The sequence below is a fragment of the Gavia stellata genome, chromosome 28, assembly GCF_030936135.1.
Source record: "Gavia stellata isolate bGavSte3 chromosome 28, bGavSte3.hap2, whole genome shotgun sequence".
Taxonomy (NCBI): Eukaryota; Metazoa; Chordata; class Aves; order Gaviiformes; family Gaviidae; genus Gavia; species Gavia stellata.
In genome coordinates, this window is record NC_082621.1 from 1,965,914 (window position 1) to 1,981,781 (window position 15,868).

General features: G+C 49.4%; 1 protein-coding gene across 2 annotated transcripts in view; it reads right to left on the reverse strand.

The window, feature by feature from the left end:
- MLLT6 (MLLT6, PHD finger containing) overlaps positions 1–15,868 on the reverse strand; it is a 44,782-nt gene that overhangs the window by 20,315 nt on the left and 8,599 nt on the right. Inside the window, exons 3-8 of one of the 2 annotated variants that reach the window (XM_059830332.1) lie at positions 15,746–15,800; positions 14,053–14,162; positions 13,487–13,590; positions 12,682–12,775; positions 11,387–11,491; positions 2,100–2,198 (exon numbers count right to left, since the gene is read on the reverse strand). In XM_059830332.1, the coding sequence (XP_059686315.1) occupies positions 2,100–2,198; positions 11,387–11,491; positions 12,682–12,775; positions 13,487–13,590; positions 14,053–14,162; positions 15,746–15,800 (567 nt within the window). Of the gene's footprint in view, positions 1–2,099; positions 2,199–11,386; positions 11,495–12,681; positions 12,776–13,486; positions 13,591–14,052; positions 14,163–15,745; positions 15,801–15,868 lie in introns of both variants that reach the window. The other variant, XM_059830331.1, reaches the window with a different exon arrangement.

Consider the following 15,868-nt stretch of genomic DNA (forward strand, 5'->3'; position numbering starts at 1 on the left):
GCTACCCACCCCCCCGTACACTCTACTGGGATGAGCTGTACTAATCCAAGACCCAGAAAGGACAAAGATGGTTTTGGCTTTGAAGAGGAGACCTGTTTGGACGTGCTACATTAATGCGTCTGAAGGTTTTACATTAGTCTAACCTGTGCAATGTTACACTGGTACAACTATCCAGAAAGCCTCATACAACCACCCCCTGAGGGGTTTGTACGATGTAGCAGCTCTTAGATTTGATCTGGAGTGGGTACCTTTGGTAACAGAGAGTTTGAACAATGCTTTGGGATCTATGCACAAAAAAAGCAAGGGAAATACACTCTCTGTTATGAGGATTAATAGTAACTCCCTAGGGAAACACTAAAACCCTGTCACTCAAGAACAGCCACAGTAATTAGGATCTCCTGAATTTTAGCTTACAGAGTTGAAAGCTGCCTGTAAAACTGAATTGCACCCTTCCCTCCTTATTTATAAAGGTCTGGCAGGGCTTTGGAGGAGACAGTGGGTAATTGTCTAACAACCACTCTAGCTGGCCAAGAGTCAGGTTTTGGATTTCAGTTCAGATTGAAAATAATCTTCTTAGGCCATCAGTTCCTGACAGCTCTGTTAAATGGGTGAATCTGCTGCTCCCAAAAGCCAGAGCCGAGCCGCCCTAACATGAGCACAGGTAAATCAAGAGTGATTGCAGCTCAGAAGCTGTTCCTCCACTCTGTCCCACTGTAACTTTCTGCTTCTCCCAGCCTGAGACCCATGAGACCAGCTTTGCCATTTTAGCTCTGACCTACATCTCCTCCCTGCTTCCAGGCTTGGCCTCACACAGAACATAGAAAATTCTCTTCGGACCCAACCCAAAGCAACCGTGTGCTGCCTAGCAGGAGCTTTCGCTCTTCCGGACTGCCCCTGCAGTGCTTCTCACATACGCAGACACTGCTAGCCTGTGAATTTTCATTTTCACAAGGCAGTCCTGCCACGTAAAGGACACCCAAGCCTTCTTTCCAAGTAGCATTTCTGTGCACAAAAGGACATTCCTGGGACATGTTGTTTATTTGCTCTAGCAGGAGCTTGGCCCTAGTCCTACTCTCACTTACACCAGAAGAGCCCTGCTAAGGAGCTGCATTAATTTACACTCCCACTACAGAGAGGAGAGTACAACTCCAAAGGTCCAGGCACTGGAGTAACCTCACTTGTTCCCTGACCCTGAACAACTGCAAACTTGGCCTTCACCTTGTTGCATGCAAGCTTGAGGCAAGTTCCACTGTGTCTATTCTGTATTACTGGAGTTTGGGGCTGGCACGAATTGCAGAAAGCTCAGGGCGATCCCGATTTACAGCCAGGTGCAGGAGCCCACGTCAGCAGCACAATTTCAGCAGTGAATAGCAGAAATACACTGACATCCTGACTGTGCCCCACCAGCCCTGGGCACTGGGCAGACAAACCCCCACAAGGGACATCTTCCCAGCAGGGAACCGGACTGCCTGTACACCCCAGGAGCAAAACAGGCCACCACACTGTGCCCCTCTGTCTGAATTTTTCTGAAATGGAGGAACTAAATAGAAACCAATTTCCCGTTGTCTCACACAGAAAAGCTGCCTCTTATGCACTTTGAAGATCTTATGTACTTCTAAGATTGTCTGTTTTTTTTCCCCTCAGCTACATCAGTTTGTCTAATAAAGGATAACACCTCCTCCCACAAGCCTTGCCTTGCTTATCCACCTGCCTGAGCTGTTTACAATGTGGCAGCAGAAAAGGCCAAAGCATGGGTATTTATCTATTCCATGAGAGCTTCAAATCTGAACATCTGCTGCAAAACAGGCTGGCACTTACAGCTCAATCACTTGGGAGTTTAGCTCCATGATTGTGTCGTCAGTGCTGACAGAAATCAAGACAGCTGCCGTGTTAAATTCCCAAGGTGGGTGTCGAGGTGGGGAGTCAGGCAGAGAGAGCGAGAATGTGACGAATCAGGAATCAAAATAAATGGACAAAAGCCCTTTCTCTGCTCTTCTGCACTCTCCTCCCCACTTCCCAGGAAAGCCAGTGCCGATGGTTCCCCCCTGCCCTCCTTCCCCACCCTGCATTCACACGCTCGCATCCTGTAGGTCTGGTACCTTCTCTGCAGCAACGGGCACCGAGGATGGGGTAAGGCTGGTGGGAGACTCCGGACGTTTTTTGTGCTTCTGTTTAGGTCTTTCCTTGTCCTTCCGACTCTGCAAAAGAAATCAGAGAGTACTGGAAGGCTAACTTTTCCTCTGCTGAGAATAGCAGTTGTAAGGGAAAAGAAAGGAGGGTGTGTAGGGGGTGGATTTACAACCATACATTCATATTCCTCTTTCCTTCTCCACCCATCCACACAAGCCCAGTAACCCTTCCCCCACATCCCAGCTTCTGGCTGGGAGCGTCCCACTATCTCTACCCCAGCTGCAGCCAACATCTGGAGTGCAGAATATCAACAGAAGCCCCCAAATCAGTTTATGGTAAGATGATAGGGAAGGACTTAACAAGCTCTGGCTGATTTCAAGAAACCTGAGCTTTCCTCTTGCTATTTCCCCAAAGGGACTCTGTGTCCCCTTACTCTTGCTTTCTACCTTCTGCAAGGGTTTCTCAGATCCACCCCGTAAAGCCAACGGGAGAATCTTGATTTCAGCACGTGTTGCACATGCACAGGTAAAGAGATCACTCAGCGGAGATCTCGGAACCTAGGCTTGAACCGAACCTAGAGATCCCCCACGTCTCTCCTCCCAACAGAGATGGCTGGTCTGGGTCCATCTCTGCTAACAGGAGACAAGACTATTTAGTTTGATTTCTTCATCTTGTTTTTTTTCTCGCATTAAAACCCCAGAAAAATGGGATTCTTCAAATTGCAAAGCAAGGAAAAATCATGGCCTGAGAAACACTGAGTCCTGGTGGCCCTGATTTTATATTCTCTTGAGGAACAGACTGTAACCGAGGAGGCTATTCTTATATAGTGATATCTGGATGTTTAGGCTAAAACTGAGGTGTTTTCAGTGAAAGGACAGAAAACATGTCTGTGTGACCTCAAGTCAGTGGGGCTTGAGGACGCCCAGGCCAGCTGGCACCCAGGACGGTTGGATAGAAGAGCACGCTCCATCACACACTCCTGCTTCCTCCCTGTCTTCCTCAGCTGCACGCTCCCGTGGGGACACACTCAGCTGACTACAGGAGCTTTTCTGTGCTACCGATGTCAGCTAAAGACGCGGCCTTCTTCACTGAAGCTGCAGAAACTTTTGTGCTCAGTTCCAGACTTCCCAGTGTGGTCACTGGTGTGTGGACCAAGAGACCTGCTGTCAGATAAACTCCTGCCTGAGATGCTGGCCTTAGAAAAATCCATTCTGTTGTCTCTGAGACCTTTTTGTGGGAAAGGATGCTTATTCTGCTACAACTCCCTCACATGGGCGTTTTATTCTAGAAGCTGAAGTCCTCAGTCTGGACTGAAGGTGCGTTCAGAACAGAAGAGTCACATCAAAATTCATTTGACTCTCCAGAAAGATGCTGATTGCTTCCTCATGCAGGGAAAGCCCTGAGGCTACAGCTGCCAGCACATGCCAAAGATGGGATGCTGTCAGGGGAAGATGCAATTGCAGCAAATACATGAGCTCCACTGTGTGTTTTTGGGAGGGAGAGAAGAGAGTGGAATAATTAGCTTAGGAAACAATCCACTAAATGGGAAAAAAAAGGGGATGGAGGAGGGAGAGGGCAGGAGGAAAAGGCTGGAGAAGACAGGCACGAAGTGAAGCAGAGGTGAAGCAAAAGTGCTCCAGATATCAGCACTTTCCAGTGTGGGTTTGGCTGAATTTTCATTGCGCTTGAAAAGGAGGCCCACGCTGCAGCCACCAGTGACGCTGCCACTGTCTGCCACTGTACGCCTGCCATGACGCCACAGATGCTTCCACTGGGATGAGCTGGTGAAAAAAGGAGGCAAATCCAGCCTAGAGCTTCACTGCGCTTGCTGAGTGCCCAACCAACACTGCCAATATCCGTCATTTTATCACAAGACTCCTGGTGTTTGGTGTATCTGTTAAAGCCTCTATTCCTAGAGCTACAGTATTTTACATGAATCTCTGTTTTCTTTTCTTCCCTTTCTTTAATACACATTTCCAGCTTTGGCAGTGAACAAGAAAAGCTTGAAAATGTGATTTCTACAGACTAAGTGCCGAAAGACAAATTAAAATTGACTCTTTACTAAATCTCGTAATGTTTTAAATACTTGGGGGCTTCTAGTGCTATAAACTCTAAGTCTCATGGCTCTTCTAGGACAGGAAGATGGGGAAACTGTGGCCCAGTTAGTTAAGCAGCTTGTCACAGACCATGTGCACATCAGCGTCCATTATTCCAGTAGCAGTAACAATTTGCACTCACTTAATAGCACACAGCAGAGAGTTTCAACAAACTGAAGAAAGGTTTTTAATAGCTACATCTCGTTTTACAAACGGGAAAACCAGGGTACACGGGATGAGAGAACGTGCTGATATTTCACAGAAAGTAATCCAAAAATTCAGAAAGAAAAGTCAGGGATCCCCACCCCACCTGGACACACGCTCGCCTACTTGCAGATGCTGCCAGCGCCACTCACGGAAGCTAGAAATGGAAAACAGGAGCCAGACACCTCATTAGAATATATTTTGCCAAATAACTGCACAAACCCTGAATAACTGCACAAACTTTCTTAATACCATAAAGCTTATTCTCTCATTTTTAGACCCTGAATCCCAAATGCATTTCGATCATGAAGTTGCAACAGGAGGGAATAAAATACAATGCTGCAAACGCCAGCGAGGCAGCACTGCAAGGATTTAATTTCACGTATCACGGCTTAAGAGACAAGGCAGAGCCAAGCCATTTGGGCTAATGACAATGAACCTACACACCTACATACACACACACACGTGCACATGCGTGGGGAAAAGCAGAAATGTCCTGACTGTCACCACAGTGAACCATAAAACCTCCCACAGTTTCATTATGATGGCAACCACCAAACTCACATCCTCCAGCTTCAAAATCCTGGCTGTCTCCTGCCTGAAAAATCCCTCTTCGCTGTCGGCAGCGCGGAATCTTCAACAGCTAACCGAGCAGTCCTCTCCTTATATGTAGGAGTGCGTACATACGTATATATTCAGCAAGAACCCAGCCTGCACAATAGGGACCAGATTTCTGGAATGCCTCAGCTCCCATTCAGATTGAATAAATGGTCAGGTTTTCCAAAAAGCTAAACGCTGGGTATTGAACTCTTTTGAAGATCTGGCCCCGACTACATGTGCTGAGCAACTGCACTCAAACTATTTAGAAAATCTGTCCCACAGAGACCAGTCTTCGTGCTCTGCTCAAAGGACTGCATTGAAACCAGAACCACCACAGCCTGACGAGGAGCTCAACGGCACTTTTGCTGGGTGTCCCTGCACGCAGCCCCAGGCGATATGCCCACAGGCATACCTTGCTCCTCTTGCTCCTCCGTTGTGCTTACCAAGCACTTCTCCCTCTCCCACAGCACCTCCTCTCCACGCTCTCTGTGTCACTCCTGCTCGGGCAGAGCAGAAACCGGCACGACCAGGCACCCAGGAGCTCTCTGGGCTGCAGCCCTTAAGCTTTGCAGGGTCTGGGTGTCTGCTGCCTTTGCACACCCAGTAGCACCCATCTCCCACCCTCCAGTTCTCTCTAATACTTTCAGGTACTCAGAAGGGCAACCGGATCTGACACCTTCTTCAATATTACTGGAGAAATGCAGTGCCCTGTGTTAAATAGGCAGGACAATTAATGCTGTTACCCCATAGACATTTTGCAGATGGGCCGGGCTGCCCCCTGACCAAGGCACTGGTGGGAAGGTTACTTCGGCTGCCCACGGAGACCACGGCACTGAGACGGTCAGGGAGCTCAGTCACTCCTAGCTATCTTGTCTGTGTTGACAGGCCGTCAGACAACCCGAGGCGTTCCCCAGCTTGCACCAGAGGCTTTTAAACATGTGGGTTCTCTCCAGGAACCGGAAGGCTCCAAATGCTTCCTGCAAGAGCCGCAGGGTGCAAAGGGAGGGGAGGGCAAGCGGACAGGGGGGAAGCAGCACTCTCCCCTGCCCCTCAAGTGCCGTCTCCCCACCTGGCTTTTCAGCGTCCAGCACTTCCTCCCCCTGGCACACAGGCACTCTCCTCTGCAAACCCTCCTTCCAGGAAACTTCACAGACAACACAGGCACTGCCAACAGCCCAGCCTGCCCACAGAGACCTGCCTGGCTGTGCCATGAAGCAGGAGTCAGGAGAGGAGGAGGAGGGAGGGAGGGACGATGCACTGCGAGAGCAGGAAACCATTCAACACCCCCATCCCATCTTCTCAAGCAAAAGCCGAGCCCTACCTTGGAGCCGCTCGGCGCTCCCTGCAGCAGGTTGGCTGGCTGGGCAAGCTGCGGTCTGCAGGGAACGTGAACCTGCCCCCAGCAAGGAACTTCATGGAAAACAAACTCTCCCCGTGCAGGACTGAGCAGCTGGGGCTTGGCATGTGGGCACGGAGCAGGCCAGGCCTGCGGCGGGGGGAGCGCGGCTGCATCGGGGGCGTGCCGGCGACACAATCTCCTTTGGAGCTCCCCAGCGCAAGAGGAACGAAACAGGATCTCTCGCTGCCAAAAAGGGTTGTGCACAGCTCCTTTTGCTCCCCCCACTGCCGTCTCCCCTTCCCCGAGCCCCCTCTTCTAATCTGCTGGACACCAGCAATTGGATCATTAAAAGTAGATTGGGCAGGGGAAGGAGGGGGGGGAAGAGCTGGGAAGAGCCAAGCGGGCTCTGCTGCTCCCTCCCTCTTTCCCAGGCTCTCTGAACTCCCTCAGCCGGAGGAGGAGGCCTGGCTCTGGGCTGCAGCCATGGCAGCCACTGCGAGGAGGAAGGCAGCACCGGGCAGAGGGACACTAAGCGCTGGCCTGCAACCTCCCTTGCACCGAGGCCGTGCTGGGGATTTTGTGGGTTTGCCTTGAGACACACTCTGAGTGCATGAGAGGTTTTACACAAGGACTCACGGTCAGCCCTCGCTGGGCTTTTGCGTGCTCTCAAAATTATTGCTACACCCCCTGCGAATGGAAGGATTTGCTGGGGGCGGTTAAACACCCACATAACAAGAGGTCACAGAAAGCCCGTCAAGGATGCTATGACACAAGGCTACTATAGCTAGATTAGAGCAGATTTAGGTTCAGTACTCCTTCCCAAAATCTGTGCTGGTCTTGCAAGCAGCCACCGGCATCCCACTTGAAAAAAACGTCCACTTTGCCCTCGGGTGCCTGCGTGGACACAAAGCTCCAAGAGGCAGACCTCTGTCGCCAACTCGAATGCAAACACAAAGCCCCTCACAGACCCACTGGGTTTAGATTTCAGCCCAGTATAACTTCTCCAGTGTGTTAAATCTGCCAGGCCGGATCCTTGGCTCATTTCCTCCACTGGCATCAGGTCTAGACAGACAGGCAATGGCAGCGGGGAGGCAGGCTCTGCCATGCATCTGCTCAGCCGCCGTGGGACTGGGGGCTTGTGCACTGCTCTGGCTGGTGCTAAAGGGGTAAGGGGGGCAGGACAGAGGCAGTCCCTGTACCCCCATAAAGTGCCCCCCCTGCACCATGGCTAAGGAAGCAGTTCAGGAGGTAAAGGTGTGTTATGATTGTGGAGAACTGGCTCTGTACCCAGACCCGAGCAACAACTGCAGGTGGGCTCATTTGCTCCAAGTGCCTGCCTCTCTCTTCTATGTCACCGGGCAGGGACCGTTCCTCCTGTAACAACGTCCCATATCCAAATTAAAAGTCCCCTGATCTTGCTTATGGGTTCCAGGTGTTCATTAAGAATGACACTGGACGAGTGTCTCCCTCCATGGGATATACACCTCAAAAGGTAGTAGCACACGTGCTCCTGTCTGCTCCTGGTGTGACAAATTTCATTCCACGGAGCATGGTAATTTTTTTCTGTGCATTTCAAGCAGACAATATAGGTGACAGAACATCTGTACTTCATTCAACCCCTGTGCGTCATCCAGTGTTTTCTTGGTATTTAGCTATTGTTTTCTTTCTTTCTTTCTTCTTTCTTTTTTTAAACAAACAAACCCTGCAAAGGCTCCCACAGGGTAGAGCACACACATTGCAATACCAACCCCAAAGAAATAAATGGGGCTGGTTTTGCTAAGCCCTGCTATGTTCTGAGGAAAACCCAATGCCTGGAGCTTTCCCACTTTCAGGACAGCACAGAAGGAAATGCTTGGGCTGGTATCATTTGTGCCTGCAAGAGGCGGGGGATGCTGACGCGGGCTTGCAGTCCCACATCACAATTGTCCCTTGTTCCGCAGAGAACAAGACTCTTCAGAAATGCTGAACTGTTTTATAGCAGGGCTTAGAGGTCCAAATCCCAAGTCTTTGCTGTCTTACTGAAGCCACTGGGTTAAATCCTGTGCCCCTCACTTAGTCATTAACTCAGCAGAGTTTTCCTCCGTAAAGCCTAAGTAAACAGCCACAACCCTGCACTGGAAGGGAGCTGTCAGGCACTGAGCTCCTTCTGGAGCGGAGAGCTGTGAGCACCTGCAGCCCGGGGACTCACACACGCGCTTTGGTCTGCTGCTGAGTGAGCAGCTCCCCTGCAATGCCTCCAGCTCCAGGAGGACGGGACCAGCCAGCTGCACAGCTGGACAGGCTCAAGAAAAAGCTGTTCTACTTCAGGTCAGCACAGCAGCACACCCAGTTCCCCTGGAACATGTGCAATTAGATCATGCACTGCTAGTCACGTACTCCAAAACCATGCGGGAACTAATGGTTCAACCCCCTCTGCGGGTACCCCTTGGAAAGGTCTGTGTTCCCACACCGCCCCACACCCAGTCCTTCCTCCCTGCACTTCACAACCGCTCCCAGACCTATAAACTACCGAACATCCCTGGAAGCCGGGAGTGCCTTCCTTACCCTGCCCATCTCAGCTGCTTTGCACACCTCGTCCCCCTTTCCGTGCTGACTCCCCCTCTCTAAGTGGAAGGAATTGATTTTGCACTTGCGCTGCAGCCCTGCCAAGCAATCCCGGCCCTGGAAGGGGCCTCCATCCCATCTGCTGCTCGCAAACCCGATGAGCCGTCAGGAGGGGAGAGCGGTGAGGCAGCAGCGAGACGGAGTCTCTGCACGTTTGTGAGGAACCCAGAGGCTAACAATAGTGGCAAGCGCCACTGAGAAGCCTATAAATAAATCCATATTCCTCCTGTTTTCGCTCTCCCCCTGGCGCTGACCTGCTTTCCAGCCAAAGCCGGGAAGCAGGCCCTCCCCTGCTCCTTCCTACCTGCCAGGCACGTGACTGCGCTCCCCCCGCCGCCACCAGAAGCTGCGCAAACATAGAAACCCTCGTACGGTCCCCAGTCTTGGACTTGCACAGTCTGTCAGTTATAATTACAGCTGAGCTCTCCAAAGCTGCCGTCAATCACCCCGATCCTGCCCTCTCCCCCACCCCCTCTGCCTGCTTGTTGGCTAAAAATAGCACGTTCCAGTACAGCCGTTCACCTTGTGCCAAGCGCTCGCTCCCCTTCCGTGGCACAGATGCTCTTTCTCCCTCCCGCCTCCTCCTCTCCTCGCAGCAGCTGAGCACACAAGAGGAGTAAATACTCCCCGTACGCTTTCGCCTCGTCGGCAGTAGGAAATTTACTGACTTGGTGTCAGCAGCAGGGTAGGCACTGCTTTGTAAAGCGAGGTTTGCCTTCTTTGCCCATGTAATGGACGTGGTGGGCAGTGTTTCAAACTGGATATTGCGGGATAACCTCTGTAAATAAAGAAGGGCATGGCTTTCCCGCCCGCAGAATTTATGGACTCTCAGCTGGGCATGCCAGGAGGGTGTCAGTCAGTATTAACTGATGGCCGCACTGCTTTTGAAAGCCTGGATGCCCTTGTCCCCTGGAGACTGGGCTGAGATCCATCAGCGTAGGCCACATAACCCACCAGAGTGTCATCGGGCTGTTTCTGGATGTGGGTCACTATCACTACCATTCAAAATCATTCACGCATTTGTGAGGATGCCTACTGCAACAAGATAAAACCAAAGAAAAGAGGAGTAAACAGCCAGACACCTACGGCAAGATTTAAAAGATTCGCACTGCAATTTGCAGGGGTATCACCAATTGTCTTTATACAACAAGGTAAATTTGGCTTTTGACTATTGTGGAATATATCCAGAGGTTGCTTGGTAGAGTAATTCCGGATTTCTGCTAACAAAAACCAGGCTAGGGCCCATAAAGTATCAAAAACTATCTGACCATACTGACAGTACCCCTGTGTAAGTTATTTCAGCTTCAGATCCTACCCCGCTGCTTTGGATAGACAGGGTGCAAAGGAGGGTGGCAGTACTACGTTGCGGATTCTTGATATTGCAAAAGCTGTATCAAGGGGTAGGGCAGATTTCTTATTCTGCTGCCACTTGCCTTAGAACCTGAATCCTCCAAAAACCACATCCTGCCTTTTAGGGCTATTTATTGTTACAAATAACAAATACCTCACAAGCCTCTGGCCTTCTCATTTCTTTTAGTACAGACCCTTCCACACTGGAACCTGCACCACTGTCAGAACCCAGGAGTCTGCTGGATCCTGCCTTACACGTTCACTGCTGCTTTTCCTTGAAATACGAGCATTTGTCACGTGAGTCAGTTGGTTAATTATGAACCTTGGTGTGCTGTTAACATGTCCTGTAACACTGCAGCGGTTTTCACGAGTACATCTTAACCAGCAGAGTTAAATAAATAACTATTGTACCAGTCAGATCTGGCATGCGACGTTCTTCTAAATAATCGTTTAACGAAGATAAACTATTTTCACAGGTAGACTTGAGGCAGGTGGAATCCCTGTGACTGCCTAATCTAACTAACAAAATACTGCCCAGTTTATACTAATTATTGTTCTTGCCTACAATTAATCTGCTGGCCACAATGCAGATTACTAACCAGTATCCTTTTGTCCTTTAAAACTTGGAGTCCACGATCTGAGGACAACGACCTCCAATTTTCTGTTCTCGAGCTGCTGCATTTAAAACCACAGCCCAAACTACTTCCACACAGATCAGCTCAGTAGCTGGAAACCATAGCACAACGTCATCCTCAAAGTGGACTTGCCACGAGACAGGAAGGGGAAAGTTGCACGTTTCATAGGCGTGTTCTGCCAGGACCCCTCTGGCATAAGCATGCAAACTCGGCCTCACGTTCCCCACGGCTGTGCTGCTCTATTTGCATACACATTTCTAGAGGCCTGTTTAAAAACGCAGCCACTATTCAGATCTCTGACCATGAAACTCTGCAGAGTCAGGGCTCACCTGAGGAGCCATCAGTGCTCTCTGCGCACTCTTCCCCTTCTCACCTCCACCCCACATGACTGTGCCTCTCTGGGTTAACAAACCCTGTGCAGATCTTACCTTCTTTGGCCTTTCGTGGTGGGATACATGCTTCTCTTGAGCAGGGGACGTGGATCGACTCCTCCTTCCAGCAATGAAGGAGCTACCTCCAGAGTGACGTGAGGTCTTCTGAGGTAAGTGGGGAAGGGGAGAGGAGGTGGAGAATAGGAGCAAAAAGACAGAGAGAGAGAGAAAACAGTGTTATAGAGTCTGGCTTTCACTGTTACAGTCAGCAAAGTTACAGTAAATGGCTTGTCTACCACATGCAGGACCAAACTCTTTTGGTACCAGATGCCCAGCCTGGTTCCTAACATGCGGACCACAGTGGATACCCTATTAGTGGTTTTACAAACAGCATGCAGATCTAACTTCCCAAATCCTTGGTTCTTGGTGGCCCATGTACACTGACACTTGTAAGAAGAAAGACATAGCTGCTATGAGACCATTCTGTAAACAAGATAAATGGTAGCAGCAATGTCGCTTAGGCAAGCCAGTCCTCCCAACAGCAGTGTCCAGCTTCCAGTGCTCCCAGACTCCAGGCACTAGCAGAAGTCCTGCTGTCTATCTCAGCATCAGTAAACTTGACACAGAGCTACACTTGTGTCAGATGCTGAGGGTACCTGAAGGGCAGGGAAGGTGTCCTCCAGTTTGACTTTGAGGGGAAGCTCAAGACATCCGTCACTGTATGCGACAGCACTGATAAGCAGGAAGGAAAGTGGGAAAGGCCGGCAACAAAGGAGCCACTGAGACATAAAGCTGTAGTGAGAGGATCAAGTTTCCTTTTTGCTGGAGGGGGGAGAGCAGGTGTCTACTAATTATGCAGAACAGGAAAAGGCTTCCTCTCTTTCCTCTCGGTACTGTAATTAATAGGGGGAAGTCCTTTGCCCCAAACGTCCCTCAAACAGTGAATGATTCCGCGCCTCTTCTGGGCTGTCTCTGTCCGCAGGCAGAAGTTCTGGCTGTTCTGTGTTACACCCTCCTGCCCAGGGTGCCTATACCCCTAATTCCCTGGAGCATCAAACATCATGGCTGCTCTCCTTTCTTGGGACTCATCTTTCAGCCATACAGAGTGGGTCAGGGAAGCCAAAACAGATGGGAAGAATTCAACCCCTAGTTTTGAGAATGGGTTTAAAGATGCTATAGAATCTTTATTCCTAAGTGACTCTGACTGAATGGCTGAAAAGGGGAGCAGGCTGTAGAGCTTGTGTATGTGCTCATGGCATTTCTTACTGCTCTGAGCACACATACAATCGAGGATGAAGACAATGCCTTATATGTGACAAAAAAACCTCCATTGCAGGGATGAAGAAACTCACCATCTTATTGAAGTGATACTTGCAGTAGCCACAATATTTGACATTGTCGACTTCTAGGACTTCCTCTTCACATAAGAGGCCAGCCATCTGGGCACTGAAATACATGCAATTAGGAGGAGGATAAAGCAAGTTGTACAGCCAGGTGACATATCCCATCAAAGGACAAAGAATAGTTCAGGATACCCACGCAGGGCCTTGAAGTTTCCTGTTCTGCTTCGCAAATGGTATGCAAGGAGGGGGAAAAAAGTTCAGACTATTTTTGATTTGTATTAAGATCTTCAAAATTGTCAGAACTCTTCTACCAGATTGTCTTGTAATTTTTGTTTTTCTTAAGGGAGGCCTGGGAGACCAGTAACAATTCCAGCAAAAGACGTGTCATGTGCAAGGAATCCATGTAAAGCTGGGAATCTCCCTGTTCTGCTGATAGGCAATGTTGTTTTCAGGCTGCGAGGGTACATGAGGATATCAGCCCTTAAAATCACATCATCTAGATGGTACTCTAGCATGTGCTCTGCTGGAGAAGGAACATTCCTGGGTTGTGACTCATCTCTTCTCTTCTTGGATTCCACAGTCTTAGGGAAATCCCCAGCCTTCGTTCTCAGCAGGGAAGGCTCACTGGTGAAAACTCAGCCTTCCTGGGGAAGTTCCCCTCACAAACTGAGTAAGGATGAGATACCCCTTGCATAAAATAAAACCGAGGCAATTAGCCCAACTTCCCACACCACCCGTCCGGTGCGGCCTCAAAGCCATAGCGGCAAACCCAACAGCTGGGGCTATTCTCGGGGTGATGCTGTGGGGAACTCACCAGGTGACATGGAAAGCTTGCCGGCAGCCGTGTCGGTTACAAGCCATGCATGCTCCAGAGGCTGCTTTGCTCTCCCTGCCCTGCTCTTCACAGATGTAGCAGGTCTGCCAAAAAAAGGGAAAGTGCTCGCTCAGAGAGGCAGACAAAGTGTCAGCTTCACTCCCACTGCTCACCAGGATGCAAAGCCTTCAGGAACTCATAACTCTGTGCCCAGTCATCTCCCTCCTATGACAACATTATTTCTGGGTTTCTTAGTGGCACACACAAAACTCACGCATCTTCTTTTTGTCCCCAAATAACAACTGTGTCAGATCAAAATGTGGAGTAACCAACATGCAACTCCAAGGCCGAGATCGCTCAAGTTGCAGAGAGTTGGGGAAGAGAGAAATGGAGGACCAAAAAGTTATCTGCAGGAATGGGGGTTTACTTTGTTAGTTACTTTTAAAGGAATCTGAGTACCTGGAAATTAAAATAAATTGGACAGGAGATGTGGCAGAATAAGATGACCCCAAAAGCCAAGGCAGGGCAAGTATACTTGGGGCAGCAGGAGAAAGAGATGGCCTTACCTTGTTGAAGCGGTCGTGGGGTACATACTGCAGGACAATCGGCTCCATGGTGAGCACGTTGGCAAACTGCACCTCTGGGATGTACAAAGCACAGACGACATGGGCCCACCCTGGGGAAGCAAACAAGACAGAGAGCAGAGATTCACATGGGGCAACCCAGAAGAGTCTTAAACTCAGACAGGGCTGCAGACAAGCCTGGGAGGGAGAGAAGGAAAAGAGGAAGCCAACTTGTTAGATGTTAGATTTGAAATACTGCTTGTTGTAACTTGGTTAGGAATCAAATCCTTTGTGGGTGAAAGATAGATGGATACCACCTCCAGATTAAATAAGAAAGCAGAGATTTCTTTGGGAAAAAAAAGCACAATGCTCATCGTTCTTAAAAGCACCCTCTCAGGACTTGAGACCCAGAGTTGAAGACCTAACCAAACCCAGGAAAATCATCCAAGCAGTAAATGATGCTGATGGGACAGGTTTGACGTGTAGTCCCATGCCACTGGAAACAAAGCTCTCTTTATTGGCTGTTATCAACAGATAAAGAAGGCTCTTTTTCAGCAAGCCAAGGTAGATTAAAATCTAAATCCACCAAGACACTTCCCAAATCAGATGTGTAAGTTGAAATTTCATCTGGTCAGGACAGAACTGAGAAAGTTTGAAGGTCAGGAGCCTTTGGGGGCTGATCCATACTAGTATGGCTACTGCACTGGAATGATTTAGCTAGAATTAGGATGGATTCACCTGGGCAGACAGAACCAAACTCCATGATTACAGGATCATACAGCACTGTAAGTACTTGGGCTATATAATTCTGTACAGTGACATGGTTGTAACACTTCTTGTGCCTGTCTACATAGACCTGACCAAGCCATGTAACCACGTTTGGAAGAAGATGCTGTGTTATTATAAAACAATCCCCCAACACAATACTTGTGCTATAGCACTAAGGCTCTTGGCACTTATGACCAGCTCTAGCAGATGCTTCTACAAAATATCCTGGACTTAGGGCTTCTTCCCTAAATATGGGATCTATCAGAATAAAGACCTCCTCGCCTAATTTAACTCTTTGTGTATTAAGGAAAGTGGCAGGTAGGTAGCAAAGCCTTTCTGAAAAATAAGGTTTTGAGAAAAATTAAGTTTGATCTATACAGCCAGTAGCATCAATAGCTACAAGCTCTGACAACTGAAATCAGACTCCACAGTACTTCACAGCACCAGAGGCTGAGAAGCATCAACGAGGAGCAGATAAGTCCTGCAGAGAAAAACATCTTTACTGCATCCTGGTCCCTGCTCTCTAAAATGGGGACTCAAGGCTGAGGCTCTGTTAACCTGAGGATCACACCACTGCTGTGCAAGCGTGCAGCAAATAACTCCGCAACTTCCACATTTCTATGAACAACGCCAAATCGTGCCCTGATTCCTGCAAGGTTAAACTCAAGAAACTGCACATTTCAGGGGCTGTGCTTCGATGCCAGCCAGAAGTCAGGCAGGGTCCCCCCAGGGAAAGGTCTTCTCGCCGGGGAGGCTTCAGAAAGTGAAGTTTTGTAAGAAAAAGGCAGAGTGTTTTCACTCCTCTGGAACCTCCAGCTTTCCCTTTCTGATGACATAGGCTCAGAAACGAATTATTTTGTGCCCGGGACAGCTGCCGAGTCCCCGGAGGCTCTGCACGACATACCCGCCTCTGCGCAGAGGTACTCACCTCCGTTGTCGGTCCGTTTCAGGGCTCCATCTTTGTGGGGACACAGTTCACATCTCTTGAAATTAAGCAGAAACAACAAGTTTAATCTAACTCCCAGGGGCGCAGGGCCAGAAAAGAGATGAT